General features: G+C 40.4%; 1 protein-coding gene across 1 annotated transcript in view; it reads left to right on the plus strand.

Moving 5' to 3' along the window:
• The window catches only part of pappaa (pregnancy-associated plasma protein A, pappalysin 1a), a gene marked incomplete at both ends in the record, with an annotated part of 76,257 nt that overhangs the window by 45,349 nt on the left and 10,996 nt on the right, over positions 1–19,912 (plus strand). The window contains 10 exons of the mRNA XM_079234681.1: positions 1,715–1,825; positions 2,095–2,230; positions 3,145–3,358; positions 6,987–7,161; positions 14,502–14,685; positions 15,078–15,279; positions 15,464–15,689; positions 16,348–16,495; positions 16,832–16,947; positions 19,745–19,816. Coding sequence (XP_079090807.1) covers positions 1,715–1,825; positions 2,095–2,230; positions 3,145–3,358; positions 6,987–7,161; positions 14,502–14,685; positions 15,078–15,279; positions 15,464–15,689; positions 16,348–16,495; positions 16,832–16,947; positions 19,745–19,816 — 1,584 coding nt within the window. The remainder of the gene's footprint in view (positions 1–1,714; positions 1,826–2,094; positions 2,231–3,144; positions 3,359–6,986; positions 7,162–14,501; positions 14,686–15,077; positions 15,280–15,463; positions 15,690–16,347; positions 16,496–16,831; positions 16,948–19,744; positions 19,817–19,912) is intronic.

The following is a 19,912-nucleotide window of genomic DNA, read 5'->3' on the forward strand; positions in this document are numbered from 1 at the left end:
TCTATGTACCTTTTTCTGTCTTTCTGATGCTTTTCCTTCCTTTAAATCACAATGATGAATGACATCACCCTGTATTCCCCACATCCCACATGTTTCTCACCCTACCTTGTCAAACCCCCATCCTTACGTCTCCAATGAGGTGACAATGCGTGGGACACAAATCCTAGAGGGGATCCTGTTTTCTTCTCTATGTCCACAATGCCACGGTAACAAGGGTTGAAGTGAGAGGTTGAGCAGCCGTCACCAAAACTGAGCTCACCTTGCTGGATTCTCGCAATATCGCGAGATCACGTGAGAATTACAAATATCAATCCTTCAGGCCCGAGGTAATGCGTTTATGTTTGGTAAGCCAGAGCATCCAGTGAGGAGCTACTGTCAGTTATGGGCTTGACTTAGGTGAGATGACACGAAGAGGAGACTGTTTGTTCAGAACAACAATGGAGGCTCCCGCAGAGGCGGAAGGGTATTTCTTCATTGAAGCAAAGAACACCACTAAAGGCTTTTCTCAAATCAGAAGGATGCTTTTGTTTTCCCTTAGACTTGCTTCTGAAAGAGTTTGATTGACAGATGGTTCATCCAATCACCTGCCACATACATTTTGTTTAAAGTGCCCACCCTTTTCCAAACAGTTTCTATTGATGGTCAGGTTATACCTCTGGTATTTTTACTTGACTTTTCAGTGTCAACATCATAACTCACAAATCTCAACTTTTTTCTTCGATAAGACAGATCTCTGGTCGCATTGAGCGACTGACACTATTACCATATTGAACAGCCTCTGGGAATACATATTATGCAAGCCATAGTTTGATTGCCATTTATTATATATTAAGACAGAATACATTATATTGAATAAGTATCAATCAATATCACCATTTTGTTAGATTCAAATTCCAGATTGGTCACACTCTTAATTCTAACAAAACTGTCATTTTTTTATTTTAATTTTTTACCATTACACAGCGCTGCTTTCAAGGTACACTATTTCATACTTGCATTTGCTAATCCTTACATCCACAATGAAAAAGGGTTTTGAAAAATATCAAAATGATCAATCAAAATCTGAACCTAAAAGGGAATAGATTCTAATTAGATTCACTACACACGTGACTAAATAAGGTGCTGCATGGAATCATGACATAACTCTTTGAGGGCTTCTAGTGGGCAGGTGTGGCATGACAGGGTTTAAAAAGCCAGTACAAGGTGAGTGCACACAAAAAAAAACAGAGACTAGTACAAGGGAAGAAAGACAAGAGGAAGTGAGGGATATGGGGGCACATGACAGGTTGTCTGGTTTGTTGACAAGACACAAACAAACACTCCACAGAATGCACGCTAGCTCTGGGTCAGCCCAAACAAACAGCTGACAGCTGTGGAAAAACAGGGGTCACCGCAATTAAGTCCAGGACAGTACCCACACTGAAGATTTTTTTTAAGTGTCTGTCAAAAAAAAGTTAGTAAGCTACTTGGTCAATGTTTTTTATTTTATTTAGTTTGAGCATGTTATCTCCAGAGCCTCCTACTCTTTACATGTTCTTTAACTTTGAGTTGTGCTTATTGTGATCAGACAAAATTAAACAAATATGTTCTTCATTTTTATCTTACATTTATTTCTTATTTGACAAAATCTTTGAACCTGCAAAATGAAAACAAATTACAATGATGCAAACACAATGACCTAATATCCGTCTTTTTTTCTCTTATGTTTCCCTAGACATGTCAGTCCAAGGTGTTTGATCTATCAGATGGAGTGTCCCAGTATGCATGGTTTCCCTGTCGTGAGGCTCATAAGTCAACCTGGGGATATCCTAACTATTGGCTCAAGGTAAGACCTTTCTGAAAAGAAGGATGCATTTTGGTGCAGGGTTCTTTCATTGGAAGAGAATACACTCATGAGCTACCTCATGTGGATACTATACTTAACGTCACCTGATATTGATGCCACTTTGAAGGTGATGAGATGCATGAAGCATGATTAAATATAGGAAAAGACACAAAATAAATAACTCAACTACATATGGTAGTAAGAGAGCAGATACAGTAGTTATTTAAAATGTATACCTACATTTATATTTTTTGTTTTTCTCCATGCAGGCCCACTTTTCTCATCCCATGGTGGCAGCCGCAGTGATCATACATCTGGCTGCTGATGGGACTGGTTACCTTGACCAGACACAGTGTAACATCACTGTTCAGCTGGTGGACACCAAGGAGGGCATCCATAGTCTAGGTGAGAACTGTCTTCTGTACTTTTAAATTGCAACTCACGTCCGGTGTCAGATTGCTCAATATGCCTGCTGAGCTCAAAGGAGTTTTACCTACTGCAACAAACTACAGCTTGCTAGAGTTGAGCCATTATCACATAGAGCGAAGTCCCATCCACCCTAGAACACTAACGTTACAAATAGTAACACCATCACTTACGTCGGGTATATTTGACCCGATACAATGTACCTGATAAAAAATACTTTTCATCAAAATATATTATAATACAAGGCAAATTGAAGTACTCTTCTTTTATTTTACCCTATAGAACTTCTCATAAAACGAAAAAACGGTATCATGGTGAAAAATTAGGGAATCACCAATGAAACATGAATAAAAATATAAATAATGGAACTATGAACTTGTTCTTTGGTCCACCCGTTCCTGGGACATTTGAGCCTCGTCCTGTGAAGGTACAGTCTCCCTTCAATGGTAATGTCCACCCGAAATATGTTTAACTTCTATCAATAACGTTGTGTGAAAATCACCCGAACACGTGCCTGTTGAAAAAAAACAAGGATTGGAGCAGGGAGACACGCCCATCTTCGATGACGTCAGTGAGCAGCATGAAGCTACACAAGGACCCACGCAATTTAGACAAAAGCAGCACAATGGAAATTACATAAAATAGTGTTCTAGGGTTAAGTTCATGTTATTCTTATCCATCTTTTCATCTTATGCACATGTCTTCATTAGAATACTATATCACTCTTTGAACACCAGAATTTTAGTTTCTTCTTCCAGCCTTTTCCTCTCCGCTAATTGACTTTTCGGGTTTGGTTGACATTGACACACCTATCCCTCTGATTCTCTGCTTCTGTCCACTACTTCCGCCGCCCACACTTTGTCTCTTCTCGATCCCCGCTATCCTCTCCACAGGTGAGTGGCGTCTCAGCTGCCGCACCAACCCTTTGGTGATCCCGGTGAGCCATGACCTGTCGGTGGCCTTCTACCACACCAAGGCTATCCTGGTCATGTTCGCCTCCCGCCTGGTGGCCATCTCCGGAGTCGGCCTGCGCTCCTTCCAGTCCTTCGACCCCATCACAATAAGTGGGTGCCAGAGCAACGAGATCTACAACCCCACAGGCCAGAGGTGAGGACATGAAAAAGGGAAATGGAAAACCGGCGAACATGAGGCCTACATATGTTACACACACATCGAAGCCAAAGACATGCATATGAAATCATAAGATTATGTGCACATGTGTAGACGAGCATTTGCACAATCTTTCACCTTAAAAAGGTTCAGGAGCCTTGATTTATAGTTAAGGCTGTTCTAAATCTCTATATAGATGTACTATAGTTTATTCTGACTCTTCTTATGGAATGTGTGGAAGGCACTGAATCAATTGAATATAACAACTCCATGACTGGCAAAATAAGGTCTATATTTCACTATGAAATCAGTTGATTTTTACAGCGCAAAATTAAAAATCTATCTTAAAGGGCTTTCTAGTCGGATAAACATGGATAAAGAAAAAAAAAGATAACGTCAAGCAACTTCCAGGTGTCACCAAGCACCGGTAAGACGTGAACCATAAAATGTCTTCTGTACCGCCTGGAAAAGGGACAGATTACACACAAAGTGCAAGTTAGTGGAAACCAATCACACACAGAAACAAGAGATGCAAAGAGCTGTGTTTGTGTGTACGCATTTGAGCCAGAAACAGGGAAAGGCCTGTTTTAATTAATGACACGCTGTTTAATGTTAGAGGTCGGCCCAAAGCTGCAGCTAATACAGTAAAATGTTAGAGGTAACAGATATACTATCACTGGCAATTTGTAAATAATTTGGACCTGTTGCTGAGCTCCACAAATTTCCAACAATAGAGCCGCCGCACTGCTGTAGATCTTGTTTACCACCCGGCTTTCAGTAGCGTTTCTAAACTCCTTCGTTTTCGACGCTCCAAAACTTCGGAGTAGTGTGGACGCTCAGTGTAAACGTAGCAAAGAATATATGTTTTTAAATTGAAATGTAGTTAGTAGTGTGGAGAGAGATCAGTTTTCCATATTTAGATATTTCCACATATTTCTTTGTGTCACGAAACAATTTGGAACAGCTAAAAACCCAGCATCTGAACCAGGAAATAAAGATGAAATGTATGTAAATAGCCCTTATAAATGTCAATGAAGACATTTTTAGACCTGGCAAGACTAATAAATAACAATCAACACCTATTTAGCTATAAATTCAAAGTGTTTGAGACTCCCGTAACTTTAAATTTAACTACTACTGAAAGACGTAAACATAATAATTTGAACTACTAACCATATGCTGTCTGGTCACTCCTCACAAACACAGTTAAACCAGACCACACAAGCACAAGGAGACACAATTTGGCAATTTCCACACCACTGTCATGCATGAGACAATTCATACTTATGATGCTCCCACAATCCTTTCAACAAGAAATGCACTAATAAACACCACAATGCACAAAGAATGGATGGTTGGGGGTCTGTGCAGAGAGATAGAGCTGCTTGTGGCTTTTGTTGTGTGCCAGTGAGACATTCAGCACCTAAATAGATTAAAACTGCTGTGTATCTACACCAGCCAGGAAATTGTTTGTTACCACACACACACACACACACACACACACACACACACACACACACACACACACACACACACACACACACACACACACACACACACACACACACACACACGGGGACACAGTTTACGGAGTTCTCTGTGACTTTCTTTCTTTCTTTCATATTCTCCCCTCTTCATCTAATTTCCAGAGGCTCTTGAACATTTGTTTCTTTCTATAATGGCAAGTTAACCAAACATGCACACTTATCTTCAGAAGTTTTAACTTGAACGCGCTAAAAGCTGAATATTATGATATAGTATTATGATCAGTCCATACAGGTCTGTTCTTACAACATCAGTAGAACATGCTGGCTCAGCCTCTTTGTCTTTTCATGTCATTGATCTGTTTCTTCTCTTCAATCAACTCCAATTCATCATCTGCATTATGCCGTCTATACCCACTTTCCATGTTTCTTCCCAATTTTACCTTAATTTCGTCTTCATTTCCTCCTTATTCTTAGTCTCCCTCCCTGCTTTTCCACATCTCCCCTCCTCCTCCTCCCCGTCATCCCATGTTATCCCATGTTATCCCATGTTATCCCATGCTGTCTTCTCATCCTTTACTTTCACATCATGTTCCTTTCCATCTAACTATTTGCCTATCGGACTATTCTCCTTCTCCTGAATTCTCCCCTTTCTGTGCCTCCTGCTCCCGCTTTCACTCTCTCATTCTCCTGGGCCGAGCAGCACATTTCCCGTAATACTTATGCCTCCACAAAACACCACATCCCCTTTTCCCTGAGTTGTTAACAACAGGAGCTATTAAGATGACTCAGTTTAATGTTCCATGCTCGTCTGCAAACGCATGCACATGTATGTTTTTCCTTTTTTCGCAGTTTTTTTCGCACATTTTTCTTGTTTGTGTTTCACCTCTCACTACTTTGAGAATTGTTGGAGTTCAGTTTTTTCTCTTTGAGCTTTCATCTTTTTTTTTTTTTTTCATACTATTCCATTCTTCTGTATACTGTACTTCTCATTTGCAGGAGAAGAGGATAGTTTTACAGGTTGTTAATTGTAATTTATGTCAGAAATTCCATAGTGACTAGCAGAAAACCACAAAGTGATTTTGTTCCAAGCCAAAGTGGTCACAAAGGAGGCTTCTCGGCTTCCCTAGTTTGTCCTCAAAAAGCCAGACTTTAGGGACTGCTGCTCTCTTGCTTTATAGACGGTCTTCACCTGCTCAGCTTCAAATTTGTCAACATAAGCATTTTAAATATAGGCTTCGAAAATGACTAAGAGCTCATTTGATGTTACTTTTGCTTTCCCATTCTTGCTCAGTGTTATAGTGGGAGTGACAGTGAGTTAGACAAATAAAGGACATACTATAGCTGCATAGAAGGTATGTATTTTATTAATAAATGTAGAGTAAAAGCATAGAAAATGTAAAGGTTCTATCTGCAGGAAAACAAATAGATGAAAGGAGCATGAGATTCCATTCTTGCCGGACCGAGTTTAACAATGTTTCTTTCATCCGCTCTCTGTGCCCCCATACCTTCCCCTCTTTCTCTCGCTCTCTTTAACTCTTTTGCTGTTGGCCTCATAAGGGAACCCTATACTGTAGAATGCGGACTGAAAAAAGGTGCCTCGGGCATCCGAGCCTTCCAAGAGCATTAAATGCCTTCTCCATCAGGCTACCAACATAAATCTGTGGCCAAACTCTGCCATTGTAGCCCACACATAATATTATCCTGTCGCTCTTAATTCACAAATTACACTCTCACGTGTGTGTGTGTGTGTGTGTGTGTGTGTGTGTGTGTGTGTGTGTGTGTGTGTTTGTGTGTGTGTGTACAGACATCCCTTCAGGCACATAGCAAATATGGCAATCTTTTCTTCATGTGGTTTATTGATTTGATATGTTAAGCAGTCATTGATGGATGGATGTGGTTGACTCAATGCATGGCTTTTATTTTTGTGAGCAAATGTGTGACTCCTTCCATGTTTGCGTTTCTGCAGTGTTATATTATACACAGAATGTCATGTTGGTTGTAACTTTAAATGTGTTTTTTAGTTGTTGTTTTTTCTCTCTCTCTCTCTCTCTCTCTCTCTCTCTCTCTCTCTCTCTCTCTCTCTCTTATTCCACAACCTTCCCTCCCTCCTACACACACACCCACACTCTCACTTGTAGTTGTGTACATTATTCGTGCGAAGCCATTGACTGCCAGGAACCATTAATCCGCAATGCAGAGCTCAAGTGCAGTAGCGCTGGCCGCCACTTCTACAATGGAGACCGCTGCACCATCTACTGCAACTCTGGATACGTCTTGCAAATCCACCAGGATGATGACATCATCAAGAGTCAGGTAAACACTCTGCTACACACATGTGTATACACACACAGGCCATCAGAGAGCTCAGTGCACAAAGCATATTGAATGCATAAATGTACACATGCAAACGCTTAAGTGCAAAAGCATATCTACAGCATATGGGAACATGCGTGCAAACATGCATTTGTGAATGCACACATGAACATGCATTGAGGCAAACTAAAGTACACAACTATGAAAGAAGTGCAAACACGCTTTCTTTCTGCTTTCATTTCTATCTGCATTTATTTTGTCACCTGCAAAAAAAAAACTAGGCTTGGCACAGCAAGCCTCTCGGGAGGATGACATCATGAATATCCAGGTAGATGAGTGCTGCACCGAGGAGTGGAGACGCCTCAGCCCTCTCCTCTTGTTGGCTTGCTACACACACACACGTACACACATGCATACGCACATGCACACGTACATGCACAAGCACACGCACACACACAACGCATATTCCTTACAAGCACAAGCGTAATAGTGTTTAGTCTCTTGCTGAGCATGCTGCACCATCACCTCAAACAGTCACTTTGTATCGCTACTCCACCGGGACGATGACATCATTGCATAGTGTCTGCTCCCTCTCCCTCCCTCGCTCTCTCCATCCCTGCTCATTTTGCACACATTGAAATCTCTTTTAAAGGGCAGAGAAATTGCTACCACTTTTTCACAGCAGCACACATTTAATGCTTCCATATCGATACCAACATACGTACATTAAGTACAGACAAGCTTCTGCATTGACAGGACATACACAAAGATGTGTGCACACCTCAAATAAACAGACAAACAAACAGGGTAGTTGACACCATATTGTAAACCTTTTGATTTTGGGCCAAGCTGCTGTAAAGGCCATATAAACACTTTATTTATCTCCACGGCTCTGTAAAGAAGTCTGCAAGAATTGAATGCTCCCTCAGAGAGATCAGAGAACAAGAGGGTTCAGAGAACAAGATATATATATATTTTTATGTATTTTTTAGTATATAACTGTATGTGTGGGTGTTTGTAAGGCATAAAACCCTTTCCCACATGAAGTCTATCCCTGAACAGTTCAGGAACATTTCCTGAACTGTGTTGTAAATAGAAGCAGGATTAAAATAGGGTCAAGCACGTAAAGCCATTTGACAGAAATACATTTTCATGTGGAGCAAGCGAACCATCACAAGACTCCAGTAATTGAATCCGTGGCTGTTTCTGATTCAAGTAGTTCACGAAAAAACATTACTTGTCTCCCAAATTTGGTGAATATCAAAAACATTACAAGAACATTGGCACTGTTCAGAAACAGCTCCTCACCTGCGATGTTCGCCTTCTGCGGCATACACGTGACCATCGCCTCTCCCCATCTTCTTCGTCTCTTGAGTTTTATGGCGGTTGGCAAGCATTACTGCCATCTGCTGGCCGTTTCCCTTGCCCCATCTCTGCTGGCATTGCTATTGGCATGTGTGGAAAGGCGCAAGACGGAAATATTCCCAATCACCAGCAGTGCCTGAAAGGTTATCCCAGTAATTTACTGGGAGCTATGCGTAAAAGTGTGACATTTTAGGATTCTGACCTTAGCAATGAGTTTGTGCTCTCATCCTTCACATTACTGTGGCCATGATCTGTAACTCATCCTAATTGGAGAGTTTCTAGAACCACAAAGCTGTTTAGCTGTTCCTCCATCTTTTACTAAATGGCCTTACTCACACATAATTCATACTTTATCTGCACACAGAATGAAGTACAAGTGTGTATGTAAAAAGCACGATGATAGGAGTTCTCCCTTGAGTCTGCACACACTTCTAATTGCATTAGATTTTGATTGACAGTGAGCAATTGTTGCTATTCATCAATGTCAATTAATTTAGTTATAAATTATGCTTTTCAGATAGGGAAAGGCAGGAAAATACAGAGAAAGCTGGTTGAAGGGGAGACAGGAGAGAATAGAAAACCAAGTTTTTGGACGCATATGGTTTGCCACAAATGATAACTGACAGTTCAAAGGTATTTAAAGGTTGTTCTCTACAAATAACTTTTCACATCTATTCATTCCATTGAAAGACGTCTGGTAATTTGTGTTGGTTCAATATCAAATTAGCATTTTGTGTTGGATTTTAATAAATGATGCTCTGCAAAAAAAATGCTAAAATTCTGTTGACATGCGAATAGTAACAAAACAAAACATGCAGACGGAATGACCATAATTTAGTCCACTTTAACCCACCCTGTCTGCCATAGTAGGAGTATTTTCTATAGCTTGTTGGTACATTTTAAGTCCATTTCTTCCCTTTAAAGAGTGAAGCAATGCTCTTGAAAAGTATTTAGCAGTTGTGTGTCCCTCCAGAGGCAGTAGAAGTCTCCATCCGAAAGCCTTTGTAAGTTGGAACGAAGAAACGGTCGCACTGGGCGCCGTTTACTGTAAACTGAAAATTCTATTGTTCAATCGCTGCAAACCATAATTTTTGACTTCTCCTCTGTTTTGAGAGTACAGTAGAATGCAACATTTTGAAGCCGGTTTTACTTGTAGCTAGATCCAGTGGGGAGCAGCAGTTTCTTCTTTGTCCACGTCAGCTGCACAGCTGTGACTGACTAAACTGTTCGATTGCGGATAGATATAGACAAATATAGACTTGAAAGAAAACTGGGCACATCCAGTTGAGATCAAATCTAATAAAGGGAATGTGCTTTATCTCAGACAGTCATTTAATTGGTTATAGGGCCAGTAGTAAATCGATCAGGCCAGATTCTCAGGGTGCATCTGCTCTCATCTCCCCGTCACATGAGATAGTTGACAATCGCATATAAAGATTTCAAAAAATGTAACAAAATTAAATACAAAAGCAACATAACCTTCGATTGTCTCTATTTCCTCAGTGTGTATTTCTTAAGTTGCATCTTCCCTTTTTTTCTCAGCCACAAAAGTACTTAAAAAGACACATAGACACCCAGGTTGAAACATGCAGGAAGCACAGTTTTGACTCCCTTCATTAGCCAGTTGCATTCTTGTTGCAGTGGTATCAAAGTGGTTCTGGGAACACCACCTTCTTAGATAGTGCTATCTTTAGAACACATCTGTGTCTCTGCTTGCTTGATTTGTATGTGTGTGTTTTATTGCTGTCTATTTTGCCTATCTTTCTCTCTGTTTAAAATGGTTAGGGCCGGCGTATAAAGTTTTATTTCACATTTTTCCTTCAACATGCTCCATTGGCTTCACAGATGTCCACCGTAGAACAATCCCATCAAAACACTATTACCTGCACGCTATATGATTTCCCATCCACTTTCTTTTAATGACCAAAACACCCTCTTTAGATCCTATCAAAGTTTTGCCAAAAATGTTACACATATTTAGAAATAATTCTTAGTATAATTTGACCCATTATATCCAATATAACTTTAAGGGCTATTAAGAGCCATATCAACATATTATTTCAGTCATATTCATTTGAGTGGGCAGTCAGCCAGCTCAGCTCAGGAAAGACTTTCAAGTGCATATTTTTACGGGCGCCCAAATGCAGAAAAGCCAGACACGATCTTTTCATGCCTGGCTTTTCTGTGGATGCTCCAGGTTTTCTGCCACTCACTCTATAGGCTATGCATAAAAGGTGCTGCATTAAAAATAATCTTGCCTTTGACCTTCATCAAGGCACCGGCCTGAGAGCTGGAGTTTATCCAGAGGTGCTGCGTTACAGCTAGTAAGGATGTGTCGAATGCAGAGGACAAATATCACCATGGGAATTAATATACTATAACCTATATCAAATTATCCCTTTGCCTCCCAGCCAGGAAGTAGACAGGTGAATACATATTGTAAATAATACCATGTTTTTGTATAACTTTGAATGTTATTGTTGCTTATTTAGTTATGACTATAAGACAAAATAAAACAATTTAGGGGCTTTAAAGACGCAGTAAAATGATACATAATGTTTTCCAAGTTCTTTACTCTGTGTCGACGTCAATTGTTCACTGTCAAAATCGTAATTGTCACTCATAACCAACCGCCACCCATATATTCTGTTTCACAAGGAAATATGTATATATAGTAGTCACATTACGAAAGCTAAAGATGTTCAATTCTGTTTCACTGTGACTTTAAAATCAAACAGGGTATTTTTGTGATCACGAAAGGTCATTCTGCCTTTCTGCTTTTCGGAGTTCTTTTCTGTCCGTATAGTACCACAGGGAACACCTGCACTGGGCTTCACCCTTGTAAGCCTTTAGGCAAAATCTATGGCGGCTCTTTAACATTGTCACCCTGTTGCTCTCTGAGCCCATCCTTTCACTTCTCATTGCTCAGAGAAAGCGTGTAACCGTCGGCCGTTTTCACAATAGGAAAAGTGTCGGTCTATGAATCTTTAAGTGTCTGGAAAGTTTTTACATTTTTAAGGCATTTCGTTTCTTAATACATTTTTACTTTCAAAACAAAAGCTTGTACATATTGGTTTGCAACAAACGTTGGTTTAGAATCAACTCTGTTTAGTCTGACAGGGTTAGCATTTAAAAAAACTATCCCCCGAGAATTGTTTCTCCTTAGAAGTGTTTCTGCTTCTGAGTACTGTTGGATTCTCAGTAACACTCATCTTTCTTTTCGGAGCACATTCTCGTCCACAATCATTTGTGCAACTGTTGAGTTTTCTACCAGAAAGTGTGTATTCCAGGCAAATAAAAACCTCTCTGCTTCCAAGTTAAGCAATTTTTTTTCTGTTACTCCAAAATTATTTCTGAAGAGCTTTTCCATGAGGACCAGAAGATAATATATCATATATCTTTCCACTACTAAGCCATATTGTTATAACTACTGTCAACCTGCCTATCAAAGTGCAACTGTGTTAATACTATACTTTTTCTATGCACTAATGTGTTTGTGTGTCATCCGAGCTCGGGCAAAACCCTAAGACTAAGGAAGAGGCTGTCTGTACGTCGGTTCGTTTGTCTGTTAGTCTTTCCGGCTTGAATTAGGCAGAGTAGCCAAAGGTTGAAGAGAAATAGTCAGCTGTACATTTTTTTACAGAAAGAAAACATTCCCACACACAGTACACATACACAGGCATACAACCCTTTAAACACTGATATACACGAAAAACAACTCATGGCAGATGTATGTAAATGTCAATATGTTTCCGTGTGGCCATTCATGTGCGTTTGTGCATGAAAACAGTTTTACACATGTTTTAAGATGGACAAATCTTTGCATTTGCACACATATTTACAGTCAGCACATTAACACTAAAAGGATCCTTCCACATTTCTCCCATCACGGTTGACTCATTCAACTCTACACCCAGTTATTTTCCAGCAGGCACTCACATGCGATGCATATGTTACTTCGTTGGATATCCAAATATGAAAGGAGCTTATTTATTTTTTGAAAGAACTTGATACTGTTATGCAGTATCATATAATGGGATCAAGATTAGAGATAGAAATACATGGGAAGAGAGAGGTTATGAAGTAATAGGTATGAAATGCTAATGGAGTCCAGCTTGTGTGGCCTTAAAGTTTGGCCACTCTTTTAAAAAATGTGGGTAATTAAGGTCAACCGAAACAGGGGTTGAGTGTAATTCATGGTAAAAACTCAGGTCTGCCTTTTTTGTTCTGAGAGCGAAAAGTCAGAATGATTGAGCTCTCACAGCTTTGTTGTGATATTTCTTGGCACTGCAATCAATTTAAGCATTCCTGTTGCATTGCATGGTGCTTTTTAAAGGAAGAGGATGAAAACAATTTACGATTTGTGGCTCCCCATTTTGGTCTCATCTCTACAAATATCATGTCACAAGCCAAATCATTTACAGGAATCAACTATTTTTTGAGAAAATACACCTAAGTCAAGGCCATGTTTACGGTGAAAAAAAATCAGGAACAAGAGATAGCCCTTTTGAAATGTAATGTTTTAGAAACATTATGGTTGCCATGCTTGTTTCCAGGCGCTACTTGGTAATCTCAGGTTAGCTATCTCCTTAAAAAAATAGTTATTTATTATTATAGCAATATGTCAAATGCTTTGCCAAAAAAAAACAATACATGTTGTTATCTGTGCTTATTGAAAGACTGTAATGAACCCGTCCAATCATTTAATTCGTCCTGAATGGAGCCAAGTTTGGAGCGAGTGCTGCTAGCCACTTTCATTGGAAAAGATAAAAAAATTTAAAATCGAGCATACTGTAGTTTCTCAGTTTCTCAAGATTACCAGCTCTAGCTGTAATGCTGTATACTATTCACAATGTTCTCATCACTCTTGATCTGGAAGGGTTACCCACTCATATGTGTACAGGGTGTATAAACATTGAGTACACACACACACACACACACACACACACACACACACACACACACACACACACACACACACACACACACACACACACACACAATATTAATGTAAGACATGTGGCCTTTGCAAGCCTCAGTCAGAGCTCCTAGGTCATAGCTCCTTCAGCAGCCTGAATGGCTGTTATTCTAATCAGGGGCTGTTCTCAATGCTCGGTCCATTATAGGAATGAGAGGGACGTTCATTTATTATCCCAAGCCCTATGTCGTGGTGTACACTCAAGTTGGTCTTTGTTTGTCATAGTAGGTTTGACTCCTGGCCTGAGTTAGTTCCTTGCAGATTTGTCATGTTCTCCGCATGTGTGGGTTCTCGAGTTTCCTCCCACATTCCAACAACATTCAACGACCCAGTCACACAGGATGCACTTGGTACGTTTCAAAAGGTGACGCAGTCTACTTCTATTTTGAGAATCTTGCACAGGAAGAATCACTGGAAATATATACATATATATATACATATATATATATATATATATATATATATATATATATATATATATATATATATATATATATATATATATATATATATATATATACGTAGAAAGAGCATGCATCCACATAGGCTGGTATTCCAGTTGTGAAAGAGTCCCTCTTTATGTGTTGTCACACTTCCACCAAAGTCAATCTGTTTTGTGTTAGGGCTGATTGTGCAGTTGTTGGATATCAGTTGTCTGAGTGGCATTACTTGACCTTACAAGTGCTATCAGCAGTTACTTGAGCTGCTGGGCAGCCTGTGAGGCTTACTGACATACAGTAAACTAAGCCGGATCAAGCTTTGTTAGGTTACCAATTGGAGACTTGTTGAAGTGAGTGCTGAATTGCTGTTGTCATTTTTTGTGAGGTAACCACTTACAGGATGTGTGTGGGACATCAATCTGTCATATCAATGCGAAAGTGAATGCTTGTGTCAAACATACTCAAGCATATAAACCTACTTCAGAATATGCCTGTATTCCATATGACGTATCTGTCGCTATCTGACACTCTGATTTGATGTCTTGTCTCATTGCTAGTCGGACACTGCGGTGACTATTACATGTGCGAATGGGAAGTGGAACAAACAGGTGTCATGTGAGCCTGTGGACTGTGGTCGGCCAGACAAATACCATGTCCATCCGGCCCATTTCAACTTCCCTGAGGGCACCACCTACGGCAAGAAGAGCACCTTTCAGTGCCGAGAACCGGCCCAGCTCGTAGGTGAGATACATAGAGGAGTAGGCGCTGATGTATGCAGAGATTGATCTTTTCAGGCTGTCATCTTGAGGATTCTTGAGATCAAATGAAAGTCCATGATTTGGCCTTCATTTTTACAAATGTAATACACATTAGGTTCCTGATTAATTATTGGTCTTTGATGTACATTCATTTTTTTCTACTTTTTAAACACTATAGCCGTGACATGACATATTTTACATTACAAAAAAACATAACATACAGATTTAAATAACTGAAAGTCAGGATTTTTAAATTAGTTTATACATATTAATTGCCACACACACGTTTATCTTAAAAAAAAAATAAAAATGATGTGCCATTTTTACTAACCACCTCAACATTATCATCTAACCCTGTCTTCTTTTTCTTCCCAGGTACAAACAACTCTCTTACCTGTTTAGAGGACGGCCTCTGGTCCTTCCCGGAGGCTCTCTGTGAACTCCGCTGCCCAGCCCCTCCTCCGGTACCCAACGCTGTTCTGCAGACCAAGCGCTGCAACGAGACCGGCCTCAAAGTGGGCACGCTCTGCAAGTACAAGTGCAAGCCAGGCTACCATGTCAGCAACAAACCTAAGAGGTAAAGAAAGACATATAATGCTTGTTGTTTATTCATTTGGTTCTTCATCAGACAGTTTGTTTTCCAAAGTCTTGAAATCAGTTCAATTTAAAGACTTTCTTTTCATATTAACCTCTATATAAACTAAACTGAAGTTACACAAAGCCCACAAGTCTGAATGTTAATCGTCTTTTTTTACTTCTAGGCGTGCATTTAAGCGGCAGTGTACAGAGGATGGCAGCTGGCTAGAGGGAGCATGCGAGCCAGTGACTTGTGATGCCCCGCCCCCCATCTTCCACGGCTCCTATCACTGTACTGACGGCTTCCGCTTTGACAGCGTCTGCAAACTCAACTGCTCTGATCCTGCTGCTATTGCCACCACAGGAGGCTCTGCCCATACGGTGAGGCTGCTGCACGCTCCATGCAAGCAGGTCTGTCCATCTCTTGCCTCTCTTTCTGGTCTTGCTTTACCTATATGTATGTCTTCTTTTTGTCATGTGTATAACAAAATCGGACATTCTCTCTTTATATTAGGTCCTCACTGTTAAGCACTTTTTTTTCGTGAATTGTTCAAATAATTCATTCGAAGCATTTGTATTTGATGACTGTTCCATACCAAGGCATAGTCATGTTTGTTTAAAGCACATTATTGTAAAGATAGCACATCGGTATCATATAATCATGTTAGCTGATAAGATGCACAATGTGTGATTAAATGAAGCCTTTTCCCCAATACACTCACTTTCCTCTTTTTATCTGATGCTATTTCGACCGCCCTCGCTGTCTGACCACTTGTCTCTCCCGGCCTCTTCCTCTCCCGGTCTCCCTTAGCCCTACTCAATTTGACGCTATACTAATTAGATTGCTATTGATTTTCAGAATAGTCCTGCCGCCACAGACTTTTGAAATGTATCCACCTTTTAATCTATTCTGCCTCTGAGGCGTTGTGGGTTGGATGTCTGATAAAATTGGGATTGTATTTCCCCCTTTGCAGCGGGATGCCATCTTAATGTCCATGACCTGCTCCAGTTTGCCTGTCAATATGTAGGTCTAATTGTTTTCTTGTCAATGTATATTTGTTATTTCCAGGGTGCAGGGTCCAATGTGATCCGTTGTAGAAAGGATGGGAACTGGACAGGGTCATTCCGTCTATGCCCACACAGCAAAGGCCAGTGTTCTTTACCTCAAAACCTCCATTATAGCCTTCAGTACTCATGCAAGCGAGGACACGGCATAGGTCTGTATGCACAAATCTTATGTTGTATAACAACAATTTTGTTTTCTTACTGCTGGTGTCATCCTTCATTGTTCATATTACTCACAGCTTTTGTTAAGTGTACTATTATTCTTCATTGTTCACATTACCCATTCCTTTTCATGTTGTACTGTTTGTAAACATTTGAATTAGAATCAATGCAATGTCTGAACCACTGTAAAGTAACCGAGCATGTTAAATATCACTGTGTCATAATCATTTGAAAGTCTTTTGGATTGCATTCAATCGAGGTGTTGTTTGTGCATACTTTAATCGGTTTTGTTTCTCTGTTTCTCTCTTGCTCACACACACACACAGGTGAGGAGTGTGAGCTGACGTGCAGAGAGGGTAACAACGACGTGGTGATCCTCCCTAGCAACATGACAGTAGAACATGTACTGGTAGAACATTGGAGGAACCCGCACAAAGTCAAAGTAAGTTTGTACGTGTGTTTGTGTCTCCCTCACAGCTCTGACAGACGCACTTCACAAAGTTCTGCGATCCACAACTCTCCTAAAAGGAATTTCACATAGAGCGTCTACATCCTGGGTCTACTACCCACAATGCAAAATGCCAGACATTTTTATTCTATTTTTAACTGGAAGTGTAAAAAAAAAAAAATGCTGCCACCCTTTTGTGTCCATGTCCTCAATATGGAATTTAACAACCTTCTTGGAGAAACTGCTGCAAAGCTTCTTTGGGAATTAAGTGTCGTCACGACATAGACATTTTTAACATTCAATTTCCCATGAGTTTGTCTTATCCGGAAATAACACATAGTGAAAAAGCAAAACAAAACAGAGAAAAACTACACTACCAAGTTGTAAAACCTTATCAACTGGATTGTCACAAGGAATTACTGTAAATGTCTCTAACCTTATTTCATTTAGATATACCTCACAGCTACAGACTGCACTGATGATGTAATGGTTGCTTACACTGGCAAGTAGCAAAATACTGGGTTAAGATGATATTTTAGGGAAGGTCATTAAACACAGAACTGTGCGCCTTGTCCCAGTCAGGGTCACACCCTACCCCCCACGGTGTCATTCTGTTGTTTTTATGAAGCTTGTGGGTGGGGTTAAGAGGCGGGGATGGGCCATGGTGTGCATATGAGTGTGTGTCTGTGTGTAGGTGGAGATTACTGGACATCAACTCTTACATTTTTTTCTTTCCACCATTTTTTTGTCAGCTTAATGTTGTTTTAGCTGTAGAGTCAGAGACTAAATAGCATCACAATTTGTAACCAGAGGAGGAGAGAAGAGAAGCCACGGCCGAGTAATGAACACATTGTATTTCTCACTGTATTTTTTCCTACAACTCCTTTTGTTTTCGTTTCTTGAGTCAGCAGCTTTTTGTGGTGGATGTCAGGAGAGAGCGGTGGCTTGGGCCACGTGGACATAAAATGATCTGTTTTTCATGGATCTGTGTAATTGATATGATTTTTGCTCAGTGGTAATTTGAGACCTGAGGCCCTGCTGTTGGAAGCAGAAGATAGCATAAGACAAGTCAGGGAAGTGAGGCTGATGGAGTGAGAGTTTCCAGGGTTAGGAGACTGGAGGAGGAAAAGTGCTTGCTGGTAGTGAGTACTTATGTATATGTTTTGTCCTGTGCCACTACCTCTCAACTAATTGATTCACACCCTTCACCTTTTCCGATATAGGAAATGCAATAAATGCAATCACCATCATTCATGACAATACAGTTGTAAAATCCCAACATGAGTCCAAACTACCTTCCAGATTGGGATTCTTCATACAGCATCTAAAAGAGAATTCAAGTCCCCAAATGCACTCTCTAGTTTTACTTTGCTGAGTTGGAGGTAAATGTTGCCCACCTTAATAAGTGATGTTGATTTATTGCCTTTAAACTAGTTGTATTTTGGTTCTTAGTGTGACCCACTTAGAATTCTCCCCTGCTTCCCAACCGCCACCCCCTCCTCTTCTTTTTTCCTGTCCCTCTATCTCTAACAATTATGCGCCCCCAGACCCTTCCTCCCCCTTTATCAGCAAAATTACCCTGTCGAGCTTGCTGTGGAATTAGTCATTTTCTACATGACATGACCTCGTCTGTGGTGGCGCTGAGATAGGGATCTATTTTTATGTGGTATCAGCGCCCCGGGGAGGTTTCAGAGGGTGAGGATCCTACACGTAGTGAGGGGTGAGGCCAGGCCGCAATCATGGATTATCATGATTTACGGCCTCGCTGAAAGAGGAAAAAAGAGTGAGAGAGAGAGAGAGAGAGAGAGAGAGAGAGGAGAAGAGAAGGAGTTTCTGGATGACATCATGATAGCAAAGCACGGGAAAAAGAGAATAAAAGTACAGTAGTTGCAAAATGTTTCACCTATAAGACAAAATAATGTGCTTAATCTTCCACCATATAGGGACTTACCATCACAGCCCTCTCTGCAGAACACACATGCTTACACACACCACAGACGTTCCTGCATTCTGCTATGCAGTACTACATCGCAGCAGTCCTCGGATGCTATGCCGTTCTTTCTTTCCACCTTCAACCCCATCTTTGTTTTTTGCATTGATTTGCTGACAGCACTGAAATGAAAAATACCTTAGTTTGCAGCAAACAAAAGAAAAGCACGTCAATTTTGGGAGATATTGGGACACAGGGGGTCTGAGAAATGGACTATTTGAGGACAGACAGTCCTTTGCTGTGGATGATATTTTCGATCATGCACACTACTATCCAAGTCTAGGGTCGCACTTGTGCTGTAAACAAAACCCTTTTCCACCTGCTGGCTCGAGTAAACTCATATGCTCTACACAACGGCCCCTACGCCTGACAACCACACACACAATATGTTCATTTTCATGTACCTACAGTAAAGGCCTACATGAATGCATTTGCACATGCAGGTTCACATTTTATGCACAGAGCTGCTCATATCGCCTGGACACAAATGTTTTCTGATGCATTTCAATGAAGAGTGCAGTGGGAGAACAGGATGGAATTCAACACATTCTGCAAAGATATTTGAGAACTTGGTTCTTTTTTCCTCTCTCTCTCTCTCTCTCTCTCTCTCTCTCTCTCTCTCTCTCTCTCTCTCTCTCTCTTTTTGATATCCCCTGTGCTTTGCTGTGTTAGGTGTTATATGGATTGAAATGCTGGTAAAAAGAACAGAGTCTTAGCAAAGCTGTTTAAATGCTGTTCATAAGGCTAATAACCCAAACACTTAAAATTACACTTCACCTCAACTTCTGTCTTTTCTTTCAGAGCATAGTCTGTACAATGGGACTGAAATGGTATCCACACCCAGAATTGCTCCACTGCATCAAAGGATGTGAGGTAAAGAATCGACCTGAATTAGATTTTTATTTTCGTGGAGTAATAGTCTCATCTATCATTAGAGACTTTAATACTTAATAGTTGTTCCACCTTCCT

This window comes from Taurulus bubalis, assembly GCF_910589615.1.
Source record: "Taurulus bubalis genome assembly, chromosome: 19".
Lineage (NCBI taxonomy): Eukaryota > Metazoa > Chordata > Actinopteri > Perciformes > Cottidae > Taurulus > Taurulus bubalis.